The 14,085-nt window shown below is 48.4% G+C and overlaps 1 protein-coding gene across 1 annotated transcript in view; it reads left to right on the top strand.

The window, feature by feature from the left end:
• Positions 1-814, top strand: part of C1QL2 (complement C1q like 2) — a 1,026-nt gene extending 212 nt beyond the window's left edge. The window contains 2 exon segments of the mRNA XM_042827359.1: positions 2-485; positions 635-814. Coding sequence (XP_042683293.1) covers positions 2-485; positions 635-814 — 664 coding nt within the window.
• Positions 815-14,085: the final 13,271 nt, after the last annotated feature.

A 14,085-nucleotide genomic window follows, 5' to 3' on the forward strand; every position in this document is an offset into this window, starting at 1 on the left:
CCGGGCAGCCCCGGCTTCCCCGCATCCCCCCTCCGCGCTTCGCGGCGGGAGGCTAGGGGGAACCGGGCCGGCCGGGCAAGCCGGGACCCCGCGGCCCCCCCGGGGAGCCGGGCCCGCCGGGCCCTCGGGGGCCTCCGGGGGAGCGGGGGGATGCGGGGAAGCCGGGGCTGCCCGGGCTGCCGCTGGCGGGGACGGGCGGCGGCGGCAGCGGCGGAGGAGCGGCGGCGGGCGGCGAGGCGGCGGGCGGGCTGAGCGCTGCCTTCGGGGGGCCGCGCATCGCCTTCTACGTGGGGCTGAAGAGTCCCCACGAGGGCTACGAGGTGCTCAAGTTCGACGACGTGGTGACCAACCTGGGCAATCACTACGAGCCGGCCAGCGGCAAGTTCACCTGCCAGGTGCGCGGCATCTACTTCTTCACCTACCACATCCTTATGCGGGGCGGCGACGGCACCAGCATGTGGGCCGACCTCTGCAAGAACGGGCAGGTGAGTGCTCGCGTCCCGGCCCGGCCGCGCTCTCACCGTGCGGCCCCCGCCGTCGGGGCCGGCGCGCACCGACGACCGCGGTCACGGGGAGGGGGAAGCGGGCGGGGAGCGGTGTGGGCACGGACGGGGCTGACAGGGCTGTGCCGCAGGTGCGGGCCAGCGCCATCGCGCAGGACGCCGACCAGAACTACGACTACGCCAGCAACAGCGTGGTGCTGCACCTGGACTCCGGCGACGAGGTGTACGTCAAGCTGGACGGAGGCAAGGCGCACGGGGGCAACAACAATAAGTACAGCACTTTCTCTGGCTTTCTTTTATACCCCGATTAAAGCGCGGTGAGCGACGTGGCCCAGCCGATCCCACGTTTCCCCTCTGACTCCCGTTGTGCCGCGGTTCCCTGATGCTCTCCGCGGGTCACTTCAGCTTCGTTATCGGTTTCTATGTTTTTCTTTTTTTTTTCTTTTCCCGTGGAAACAAAATACACGTGAACAACGCGACCCCTCCCTGGCTGCCCCCTTTCCCTGACCCCCGTCCTCATGTCAGTGTTCTGTGTCACACCAGGAACCTGCAGCCAGAAACCCAAGAGGTTCCTGCGCTGTATCAGAGATTCAGAGATCAGCCTGTGCCATACACAGCATTTGAACTGCTCGATCATTATTTTTTTGGTCAATGAATATTAACTACAATGATGAATTTTCAGATGGATTATTCATGATGTGGCACAGGACCATATTTTTCCTCTGCTGCTTCATTTGTATGGGATCAAATGTAAACTTTTCCGTGCAATGCGATGCTCGTGTGAATGATGGTGTCTCTAACGTCAAACCTGTTCCTGTCTGCGAAAGAATTCAGTCGTTGACCACACTCAACAAAATATCACATTAAATTATGTTTTTAGACAATGGCTTCTCACTGTGTGTCTCTTCTGGTGCTGCAGAGGAGCCCTGCACTGGTGGCAGGGGGTGGGAGGTGTTGCTTCAGCCCTTTAGGTTTGCAGTGACATTAAAAGTTTGGATGGGACACCTTATCTAGAACATGATTGGGGCTCAAGAGGTCTGGGAAGAAGTAGGAAGAGGAAAAAGCCCTTTGCCTTTATGTGGTTTTGTAAAGAAGGTGTAAAGAAGGCACAGCATCAGCAAGGGGTGGAGGTGGGTGTGCAGAATGGATCTCCTGAACATCCATGGGGCAGAGCCTGACCCAGAAGTGCTGAAGAACACAAAAATCATTTTGTCAGCAGTGAGAGAAAGCTGTGTTCCAGCACTGTGCCAAACAAGTGCAAAAGTGTGTGGGGACAGAAGTGAGCCCCTACAGCTCAGTGCAGATGTGCGCTGAGCTACAGCTGACAGTCAGCTCCAGGACAGGGATAAGAGAAGCTCAATGGGACTTGATTCACACCACTTACACTGGTAAATCCTGGGCACAGTGTGTTTTTGTAAAGGTGTGTGATGGTGTGCGTAGCCCTGAGCTCTTCCACGAGCAATGGGTGAGCTGCTCTATTTGGGTAAAATGGGATTTCCTGACTGCGAGGGAGTTAATTGAGTTACAGATGCTGGTTCCCTGTTTTGCTCTCACTTTCACCAACTGCAGCATCTCTGTGCTGACTCACATCTGGGATGGACTCACTCCAGCCCCACACTGGGCAGCCCAGCAATGGCTGTGCTCTCACAGTCCCCTATCAGCCCTTGATGGGATGTGTCCCCTCGTTGGCTGCGCAGAGGGCCACAGCGTGCCCTGTTCCAGGAGGGAAGAGGCAGTTCCTGCCTTCATCCCATCCTCCAGCTTTGCCTGGCCAAGGGGAGCAGAGTTCATAACCGGGTACATGCGTTCAACAATTATCAATCTCCAACACCTTGTCGATTTGTACCATTTAGAATATGATTAAAAGCAGTGTCTCAGACCCAAATGAAGTATAATTGCTATGGATCCCCAATTCCCTCCGGATCTGTAATCCTTTTTGACTATTCCTCCCCCCCCCCCCCCCCGACGAAATGGAGCTTAGACACAAAGCCCTCGGTTTAAATTTCAAAAAATTAAAATTGACATGCAGCAGCATTAGCAGGAGCCAGGAGGAATTCTAAGGAGGTGCCTGGGCTCCGCTTTATCCTTTGCATTAAGAAGCAATTTGTACTTCTAACAAAGACCCAACTGTTCCCCCTTGGCAAAAGGGCAATGAAGATGCCTTGCAAGGGAATTGCTGTTCACAATACTTAAACAAATTTGAATCTTAGATTTTTAAATCTGTATTCCCCGGTGGAGCCCGCTCCTTGCAATTCTAATGCGGGGCTGGTGGTGTGTGCCTGCCAAGGTGTCAGCAGCTAAGCAGATGATGGATTGATGAGGCAATGGGAAGACACAGGCTCGTGGTGGCGGTTTGCCCCGACAGTGATCTATGTATCTGCACATTATCAATGTCATGAGGAGCCTCGAACCACCCTCACTAGATGTCTCATTTTCCACTTATCTCTTATGTACTATTTATCGGGCTGGATTATTCCCTGGGATAGAAACAAAAAAAAAAAAATGCTCCTTGCCACTCCACTGACAGTTTACACAATCAATGGAAGGATCGTCTGCTGGCTGCTTGCGTGTTTTTCTGCTCCCCTCCTCCTGGCAGAGCTCCGAGATGGCACTGGAAGGTGTGGGAGCTGTTCCCACCATGGCTGTTGGGACAGAGTCCTCCTAGTGCACCTTGGGGTGCAGGTTGCATTTTTTTTCCCCCCAGTTTCACCCATAGAATTGTAGAATCATTATGTCTGTAAAAGACGTGCAAGATCACCTGGTTCAACCCCAACCCATCCCCACCGGCTACATCCCTCAGTGCCACACGGTTCTTGAACACCTCCAGGAACAGCGACTCCCCCACCTCCCTGGGCAGCCTGCTCCAGTGCCTCAACACTCCTCCTGAGAAGAATTTTTTTCTTAATATCCTACCTGAACCTCCCTGGCATAACTTGGGGCCTTACCTCTCATTTTGTAACCAGCTGTGTATTCAAAATAATGATAAAAGCAGTTCAGATAATATTAAAAACAGTAGGTATCTGTGCTCTCACAGCAAGATGTTGCAGCAATAAATCCTGGATCTTTATGCCCCTGGTGGGAATCCGTTACCCTGCCCATGGGCTGGGGAAGTGAAGGTTTCCCCAAATTCCTCCTCAATCCTCCTCTTGCCGAGCAGAGTGAGAGAGTCCCTGACCCAGCTCCTGTTTCCTCCCATTTGCCAGTGCTTCTTTTTGTGCCTTCTGCCTTTACACACACATGTACTGAGCCACACACTGCTCTCAGGCTTCCCACTGTTGGAACTCACCGTGGCCATTTTTCTCGGTGATTTAATGCTTGCTCATCTCCTTGCTTGTCTCCTTCAGGGTTTCCAGTGCCTGATGGACTCAATCTGTGAGCGCACAAAGCAGGGAGGCTGGGTTTGTTGAGCCTTTGCACAGCCTCTTTCTTTTCACACATTAAAGAAGTCTGTGTAGGACTAAAACAAAACAGCATGTAAATCTATTTATTATGTTCCTATTAAATACCTTTTTTTCAGTAACATGTGACTTTTTTCCCCTTACCCTTATTGGATTGAACTCTGGGAAGAATTCCAGCTAAGATCCCATGTCTCTGTATTGTCTCTGGGATAAAGGAGCCTGTCAGAATGAAATAAAGACTAACTGCATCTTCACTGACTTTGAGGCTCCAAAGGGTTTGGGCCTTTTTGCTGTATGGAGATGGGGAAGATTGATTATGGGAGATGAATGGCAGGCATGCAGGCACTGACACAGTGGTGAGAGCCTCCTCTGGGGTTGCTCCATGTCTGAGCTCCAAGATGTGCAGCTTGATAGAAAGTTATGGCTAATGTGCCAACAGGGTCCACTTCTCTCAGCTAGTTCTGTTTCCCTAGGCCAGGGCTATGCTGATTCAGATTTGTGCTCCTTGGTCACCTCTCAGTTTTCCCTGGAGGTCACCACACTTCTCCCCTGACGCAAGGCTCTATCCAGATCCTCTTGGGCAGCTTTTTCATCACTGGCCATCAAGGCATTGTGAGGCGGCCAGCAGAGGGCAATGCTGGTTGCCTGCAAACAGCCTGTGTGATTTGGTAGCCTAGACTTGAATACCTACCTATTGAAATGCCTTATCTGGAGTACTGTGTCCAGGCCTGGGGCTCTCTCAGCACGGGAGGGGTGAGAGGCTGTTGGAGCAGGACCAGAGGAGGGCCACAAGGATGACCAGAGGGTTGGAGCACCTCCCTCCTATAAAGAGAGGTTGAGGGAGGTGGGCTTGTTTAGCTTGGAGAAGAGAAAGCTCCACAGAGATCTCATTGTGGCCTTCCAGTACTTGAAGGGAGCTTACAAACTGGAGGAAAACTAGTTTTTTGTTGTTGTTCTAAAATGATCTCATAGTGATAGGACAAGGGGGAAATGGCTTTATACTAAGAAAGTAAGAGATTTAGGCAAGATATGGGGAAGAATTTTTTTACTCAGAGGATGGTGAGGCACTGGCTGCCCAGAGAGTTGTGGGTTGGTGCCCCATCCCTAGAAGTTCTCAAAGTTGAGTTGGATGGGGCCCCAGGCAGCCTAAGCTAATGAGTGGCTAAAGGGAAAAGCAATGGCAGATAACCAGTTCCAAATTACTGAAAAAGGGTAATGGTCACAATCCAGTTAAAGAAAGAAAGTTTTACTTACCCACCCCAAGGATCAGAGCTTACCAAACACTCCAAAAGAAAAGATCTCCAAGCAGAGATCCTTTCTTTGTGGCAGCCAGCCCTTAAATGAGGCTTAGGAAGGGGTGGAACCTGGTTCCATCCCTTCTGGTTGCACAGGTGGAAGCAATTCACCTGTGCTCCAAGGGCTGGCTGTGTTCCTTCACCAGGTGCTCCAATATTGGTTCAGGCCCTGACTTAGCAATTCCCATGTAGTGGCAATCAGCCACAGCAGGAGGTTGGACTAAGTAGGCTTTAAGGTCCCTTCCAACCCAACCATTCTATGATTCTCTGATGGTGTTTTCTCCCTCCGTGTTCAAGGTAGAGCCTTTAGGTGCTTAAGGTCACATCCTGAAGGAGCTGAATGCTGCAGTGCCCTATATAGTGTGTTTCTGTAGGAACTGTGTGTTATAATTGTGGACAAATTCCTGTCTTCTCTGAGTTCTTCCAATTACGAGACACCCTGGATTAACCATTACCCTGTGCAGCACAGCTCTGCAGATTTTCTTTGCAGGGGGCTGGTGACGTATCTCTCTATTTCATTTGCTCCTGCTCTGTGCTTTTTGGCACTGGCTAGGTCAGAACCAGAAAAGACCCATCTGATCCCTGTGATCTGCTGCCCTGCTAATGCAGGATTATTTCCTCCAGTGCACTGTGAGCACGGTGACATGGGAGCATGGCTTGCCTGCATCACTGGCTGTGCTCCTCGTGGGGAGGGGACACATGCAGCATCCTGCCTTCTCTTTTTGCTCGCAGCTGCCAGATCATGTCCAGAAAAGCAAAGAAAAAAAATTGTAAAAATTATTCAGTCTTGAATACAGCTGAAATGTTTCCTTGTTGGCATATCTCATTGTCAACAAATTGCATATTGCCTGAGTGTTGGGTTGTGATTGTCATCCCGAAGAGGAGAGATCTGCCTCTGAGGAGGGGGGAAGCATGCTAGGGAGGATAACGCGTTTGAAGACGTGAGCTCCCCTCTGAGCAGGCGTTATGAACAATGAATCTTTGTCTGATCTTAGTTTGAGGATGCAATATTGATGGTATGATAATGCAGAAAATGTTTTAACTCCTTGGGGAGTTAGCTGCTCTTCAGGTATCATGTCCTGATCTTCCCTCATTACAGATTGTTTCTTCTGAAACATTGCATTAACGGTGCTGTGCTGCAGCATGCCAATGTGTGAGGTGGTGGGGATCAGATCCTAGTGGGGTTCCCTCTGTTTTGTTTTGATGTACAAAGTTGAAGTTTATTTCTCCTTCTCCTGGCACCTAATCTGCCATGCATCTTTCCTTCCTGGGCTCTGGGAGCCCAAGGCACAAATTCTGCTTCCAGGTGCATCAATCTAAGCATTTTCAGGCTGAATTTTGCTTTGTCCTTTAGTGCATGTACCCACCATACAGTGCAACAGCAGTGTTCCTGTTAGGCAGTATTTGGGGCTGGCCATAATGAATCTCACCCTTTGTACCCAGCGATAGCAATGGTCCATTTTGTGTCCTTCTCCAGTAAGTGTCACTCTGTAAACATCTCACAGGGAAAACACTGTCAGCATCTGCGAGAGGGTCAAGCAGCTCCATTTGCCAGCCTCTAGCAAACCTCCTTTAGAGTGGTATGAAATATTTGCAGAGCTCAACCCCTCTGAGTCCTCACTGAGTGCTCACTGCAGCCAAGAGCTTGGAGCTATGGCAGACTTCAGCATTCCCTTTCAGAAGGCTGAACATCCTGGAAAAGTGACACTGCTGCACTTTGTCAATTGTATGAAGATGAAACTTGAACTTTATTACAGCTGAAGCACTAATCAAGCCAATAAATCCTTTTGTCTTTTTTTTTTTTTTTTTGAGTGGAGGGGGAGGGGGGATGAGGGAGGATGGTATTTGCAATTAATATGCAAAATCTCATCGATGCCAGCAACTCCGTAACTCACATTGCACAGTGTTATTACACATTGGCAGTGTGCACCATAAAGTCTCCAAATGACACCACTCCCAGTCCCAGTCACCGTGCTGCACCTGCTCTACCACTGCCTGTCACCATGGGATGAGAAGACCATGAAGAAGTGTGTCACTGCTGAGGATATGTTTGCACATTGCACTGCTTTGAGGATTAAGGTGGCAGAGAGGAAAGGTACACCAACTGAGCCTGAAAAAATACTTCAGCTGAAATCTTTTCCAGTATCTTTCCCTAAGGTGGCAGTGCTGGGGGTCATTGTATGGAATTGTCACCTCTTGGTCTCAAACCACTTGAGAATGAGATTTTGTTGTCATTTTACTCACCGTCAGTGAGCTTCCCCATGTCTGAAAGAGCCCTACTCCCTCATAAGCAGGACCCAAGGGAAGGCGTGCAGCTGGCGGACCACATCCTCCATGGGGTTGACCTGATTCCCATCAGAGCTAGTGGGCAGGCTCTCAGGGCTTTAATGGGACAGGGTCAAGGCTAGGTTTAATCTTTGGCTGGGATTTTATGGTGGTAGTGGTTTTTGTTACTGTTCTCAGTTCTCATGAAGTTATTTGATTTGGTCTTGGCATAATCAATAGGCCTTTGTATTGATGTACGTGTTCCTTGAAGCAGGCAGAGCAGAGCATGGGATGGATGTGCTTTTCCTCCAGAATAGCACAAATCAGATAAATAGCTGTTGAAGTAATTTGTGGTTGGTGTTTTCTGGGAACTGCAATTCAAATTTCCTCTTCCCTTTCCCGCTGCCATCCTTCCAAAAAACAAAACAAAACAAACAAACAAAAAATCCCCTCAAAAACCTAAAAAAGAGACAGGGAGAGAGAGGTAAAACTGAAGATATGGCAAACCAGTGCGATCCACATGTCCTGGTCCTTGTGCTTTTCTAGGTGTTCAGTGAAAGAAAGGCTTTGGAATTTAAAAAAGAAAGGGGAGAACATGTGTTTTGGGTTGCTTTGTTTTGTTATTCCCTCCAGTTCAGCCAAAATCATGAAAGAAAAAATTACCTGTATGTGCTCACATGCAGGGATGGCACTGGGATGGGTGGCAGGGAGGAAGACATAGGGTTGGGGCATGGGAATCTGTGCTCCTGTGTGAGGCTGGGAGACAGCCTGGGGCTGGGGCATCTCTGCCTGCAGTGGTGCCATGGGGGCATCACCAATACTTCCGGGAGATGCAGAGCATGAGATTGCCTTTGGGAACTGTAACCCACATCTGCTCCCAGCCTGGTGGGATGGGGATGACTCTTTCTGAGCCTGAGCAGGTGACTTTCTACGTGTTTCTTCTGCAGGAATTGGTCTGTTTCCCAGACTACATGTAGTGTTGGTGCCTTGGGGCTTTCTTGGCTTTCTCCTCCCTCCTCTTCCAGCTCCATGCCAAAAAGGGTTCTGTGAGCCTGGACCTGCAGAGCAATGCCAGTCACCAGTGTGACTACAGTGCTACAGCTCCTATGGGCTGAGCCTGTCTGAAATAGGGAAAGCACCTTAAAGCACCTTCACTCCAAATAACCACACTGGGGATTTGTATTTTTGGTGCAGTCTTAGACATCCAGGAGCAGCTGAGGGGTGTGACCTCATGGAGCAGCATTGTTTCAGTGGGTGCTGAAGTGGGCACAGAAATGATGCATGGGCAGTGCCCTGGCAGAACCTCATCAACAGCAAAAGCAGTCTGTGTGATCTGTTGGTTAAAATGATTTTAATTCAGACCAACACGGGCCTGTTCCTCATTGCAAGGAGCAGGGAGGGAGAGAAAAGACAAGGATTTGACGCTGTGTTTTCAGCCTTATGATTCTCAAATTCTGCTGCAGGGTGGAGAATCACCTGCTGATAACAACCCTCTGGGTAAAGCTTTTTTTGAAATATTCCCAGTAGGCTTCTGGACAGCTAAACTAAAACAGAAAAACACCCACCCCTCTGTTCAGTGTTATTCTTCATGTTGGGTATCTCAGGAGCAATTTCATCCTTGATCTCCCCCCAAAATTAGAAGGATAACAAGCACATCAAGAGTGAAGCGAACCAGCATGATCCAGAGGGATCAGAGCACTGGGGTCTGTGACCTGCAAGAAACCAGGGCTGAAAGTAGATATTACTGTGTGCAGAGAGCACTGATGAGCATGGATGGGGATGGTGAGAGAGGTACAACAAGCAGTGCCTGCTAATGAACTCATGCCCCATGCTTGCATGGTTCTCCATGCAGGCAGTGACCATGCATGATGGTTTCATGCCGGCTGCTGCTCCAGAGGAAATCCGCCCTGCCTCAGACAGCAGCCTGGGGAGGGATGATGCATGGCCAGCGTGAGAACAAACATTGTTGTGTTATCTCCTGTCTCTTGCACTACCTGCATCTGAATGTTAATCTTTGCTTGGCTGTGAAACGCAGTGTGGCTCTCCACCATCAGAGAAGCTGGTGAGGTTGTGGGAAAAATTATGAAGAATAAATATAAATAAGCACTGTGAATATTCTTAATGCACATCTCTCTGTGAGATCAGAGATGCAGAGCAGGGGAGGATACAGAACAAAGATCACACATCCACTGCCCGGGTGTGCACTCAGTCCCTTACCAAGCACTGGCATATTTACAGTGACATACAGAACCAGAAGCAGCAAGTGCTAGAGCTAAGTCATAATTAAACACCTCCACATAATTTATACGAGACGAGCACATTTTGAGGACGTTATTTAGCGGTTTGTGTCATCATCTGACTACTGGAAAAAGCAAACAAGTGTGGCAAGTACTAAAAAATGATATGGATGGAGAACAGAGAAGCTTCATGAATTACTCCTTGGCTCAGCCCTGGTGGGGAAGTACAGGGGTGGTCAGTTCTTCCAGCATTTGGCAAAGCCTTGGCAGGGTTGGGTGGCATGGGGTCTGTTTAACATATCTCCTGCTGGAATTTTGCAATGGATTATCCTTATGCTGGCCTGAGCCTTGTAGATTTTGCGGATGTCCTAGGGCTCAACTCAAACAGAGTGTTTTGGCCTTATCTATTCTGGATCAGGTTTTTGTTTTTGCCTCTTCTCTAGTCAATGGAAAAACAAAGTCATGTCCTCTCTGGAGAAGTAGGGATGTTTCAAGAGGAAAAATCATCTTATTTCAAATGAAGTTGCTGTGGATTGGTGGTGGAGCTGCCTCCAGCTCTTGGTGACATGAGCAGATATCAAGATGGGGGGATGTGGACTGTGCTGGGACCTGCCAGAGTGGGAGGTGCCTCCCTCTGTGACATGTTTTGCTCTCAAATTCAACTTCATGACAAAAACAAGGGGAAAAATTTCAGCTCCAGTGCCGCAAGCCCTGGGCAAAACTCACAATGACTGAACAACTTATGGCAGCCAGCTCCAAACCTCCCTGCCTTCTCGAGCAAGGAGGAACCCAACCCTGTTGGTCACCACTCCTGTACCTCTGGGATGCTGTATTGGAGCTGACCTGGCACATCCTCAGTGTTTCACTTCTTGGAACAATAGCCTTGGGCAGGGTCACGTTCATTACTTCTAGATCCTTGAAGTTCTGGGCTGTAGGAGAGATCCTCAGAATCATGTTGGTAGAAACTTGCAAAACCAGAGCCTGCGAGATGTCCCCTGTTGGAAGGAGCTGAGGAGCAGAGCGCTGAGAACAGCATCCAGTTGGCAGCCTGATGTGACAACGGTACCCTTGGTGCTGGGAGCATCGTCCTTGCCTGTGGAGACGAGAGGGAAAGAAGCGGTCGCTGCCGGCAGTGGCTGGAGTTAAGTCTGGCTTGATGGCTCCTGACGGCAGCAGGAGGGAAGCCAGGGGGTGATTTAACTGTGCCCTGGCCATTGTTGTCTTGGCTTCTGTGTGCTTGTGAATGTGATGTGAGAGACACTCATGTCACAGCTCCCAGTGGAGCAATCTGCTGACCACAGTGGACCTCCCTACACTGCAGCTTTGCTTCAGTATTTACATACACACTGACATGTGTTCAATAAGCTGAAGCTGAGGTGAGCAAGACTAAAACCCACCACAAGAATGTTGGCATGTCCTTTTTCTGGAGACTGCGTGTGTGCGTGCAAAACTCCTGTAGGAGAGTGCATGGGGTTCAGGTCCTCCTCTGCAACCCCAGCAAAGTCATGGACTGGGAACAGCCCAGTCTGGACATGGGAAATTATCCAAAGGTGAGGTGACCCCAGAGCCACCCTGAGTTAACATCTTGGGCAAAAACCTGGTACTGGAGTCAATTTGTCTATTCTGCATGGAAAAACTTGGTTTTTCCCAGAAATTACAACTGAGGAATGGGCACTGACAGCTAAACACTTTAAAAAAACCATAACGGATTTTTCAGTGGTGGTGTAGATTTATTTTTCAGTTTTCTCTGACAAATGGTATGGAGGTGCTGAACTTGATGTCTGTCCAGAGAGGGAAAGAGGTGAGAGAATCATTCTGTTATTTTCAAAGGCAAGATATGCAAACAATATAAATATTTATTAAGAAACTTTGTTTATTCCAGGATTGTAACAAAGAAAGACACTTAGACTATGGTGTTTGTCCTCTTTGCAATATCTTATTCCTCATTTGTGATTTTTGACTGCATATTTTATTTCCCTTTTGTGAAGACAATTGTAACCAGAATAGCTTAAAAAAGAAAAGTGGCACTTACTCAACAGCTGGCCCAGTGGTAATATCATTTCTGCTTTTCGGATTCCCCCTCTGTGCTAAAGGCAGCAGTATCCCCCCTGCTGACAGCAGCAGTTTTCTTGCTAGATTTTGCCCTCCCACCCTTCCTTCCTTCCCCCCAGGAAAAAAGACAGGGAAGTTGTACCTTACAATAAGACCAGTAAACCCATCAGATCTCTGCAGAAGAGCAGCTTACTTTGTTCATTTCAGATTAAAGCTGATTTCAAGCAACATCAGGAAGAAGAAAAGCCAACACAGATCCATTAGAGCAGAGCAGAAGGACCCGGGCAGCAGCTCCTGCACTGGGTTGGTGGTGTCCCACCCTGATCACCTCTCCTGATCTCCAGAGGTGTTTTCTCATTGTTTAAGATGAAAAAGTGGCCAAGCATCCCAGGCAGAAGACAAGTGCCATGCATATCTCTGATATAAATAGTCTGGCTGTGCAGTCTTTTGCCCAAAATGCTGATGGGAGGGAGTTTTTACATTAATTCAACATGTCAGCTTTTCCACAAGCCATCTCTCCAAGCAGGGACCCTAGTGTGCTCAGCTCTGCCTCTGTCAGCAGCACTCTGCTGATAGAACTGGTCAAGGGCTGCTCATGGCTGGTCAGAGGACATGAAGGCTCCTCTGAAGGGTGAATCAGCCCCTCCTGTGGCCCAAGTTGTGGTCTGGCTTGATATTTTTGGAGACAGATGTATGTTTTATGCACAGAGGCAGCTTAGACCCCAATGAAAATGCTGCTTCATCTATGAAAGATAAAAGGAAAAACACTGAGAAAGAGGAGAAGTGTGGCCTCTCAACCTCCTGGTGGCAAAACTTTACTTGATGGCTTTTCATCAACTGCTGCTCCTAGCAACCTCCTCCTTCTTTGTCTACGTGAGCACCTGGACATGCTTGACTCATTGCAGTGTTGCTGTGTGCAGCTCATTTGTGCTTCACAATCTGCTCATTGTGTCAAGGCCCAGTTAGAATCATAGAATCATTAAGGTTGGAAAAGACCTTTAGGATCATCTAGTCAACCATCCAACACCAACACTGCCACTAAACCATGTCTTTCAGTACCGCATTTCTATGTTTCCTGAGTACCTCCAGGAACAGTGACTCCACCGCTTCGCTGAGCAGCCTGTACCAAAGCCTGATCGCACTTTTGGAGAAGAAATGTTTCCTAATATCCAACCTGAACCTTGGCTGGCACAACCTGAGGCCATCATTTCTCATCCTATTGCTGTTACCTGGGAGAAGAAGCCAACCCCCCACCTCACCACAGCCTCCTTTCAGAGAGCTGTAGGAGTGATAAGATCTTCTCTGAGCCTCCTCTTCTGAAAACCAAACAATTTCAGGTTTAGAAACTTTAGCACATAGATGAGAACTGATCCTGTACATTTCCAGGGTATTACCCCTGAGGACGCAGCAGCAAAGCTGAACACAGAAAGCTCTACATACAACATCAGAAAGTGGCTGGGTCCTCGCAGAGGCATGGTCTTTACTGTGTGAAGATCAGCACCCAGTCAGAATGAGTAAAAGTCCTTCAAAAAGTCCCATTAGTGGGCAGCTTTCTTCTCCTTCCCCTTCTGGGTTTTGGCCAGCTGCAAGAAAGTGGAAGGAGGGAGGAGAAAGTGAGCAAGCCAAGAGGAACACCACCGTGCCCAAGGCTTGCCTGCACTTCAAGGGGGTGTTGAAAAAATGCCTGGAAAGTGACACTCCTGAAGAAAGGAGTGGAAAGCAGCTCTTGTCTCTTTGTAAAGCCCCGGATAGTTTTGCTTGAGTCATTCTGGTTAGGGACAATTTGTGGCAATGAGCTGGTGTCGCCTGGCTTGTGCTGCCAGGCATCTTCTTCAGCTCATCCTTTCAACTTTAGTAAGAGATGTGCGTGTGCCTCCCCCTCCCCCCATATACGTTACACTTTCAGATCAGTTTTAAAAGTAACCTCTTTAATATTGAATTATTCCTGATCTCTATCGTCACTTCTAGCTGATTAGTTTAAGGACTGTGCTTGGTTTGTTTAATAACCCCTTGACACTAAACAAACAGTCTTGAAAAGGGAACAATTTGCAAAACAGAAAGAAAACAAATAACCTACAAGGGCACTCTCTTCAAAATAGAAAGACTGATTACATTAAAATACCAAAATAATTCCAGACATTAAAAGAAAGCATATAGATACTGGCTTATCTGTATGCAAGGAAGATTTAAAAATACTGCAAAGTTGAAGTTTTCATTAGCAATACAGTGAAATCTCTCAATTAGAATTCCTAGAGCATATTAAATGGTATTTAGTTTCTAACTTGATGCATCATTTTCTGTTAAATAATTGATCATGGTGCAGAGATTGTGTTTG

The sequence above is a fragment of the Centrocercus urophasianus genome, unplaced genomic scaffold (assembly GCF_019232065.1).
Source record: "Centrocercus urophasianus isolate 14NV4802_14NV808 unplaced genomic scaffold, USGS_Curo_1.0 seq_28, whole genome shotgun sequence".
NCBI lineage: Eukaryota > Metazoa > Chordata > Aves > Galliformes > Phasianidae > Centrocercus > Centrocercus urophasianus.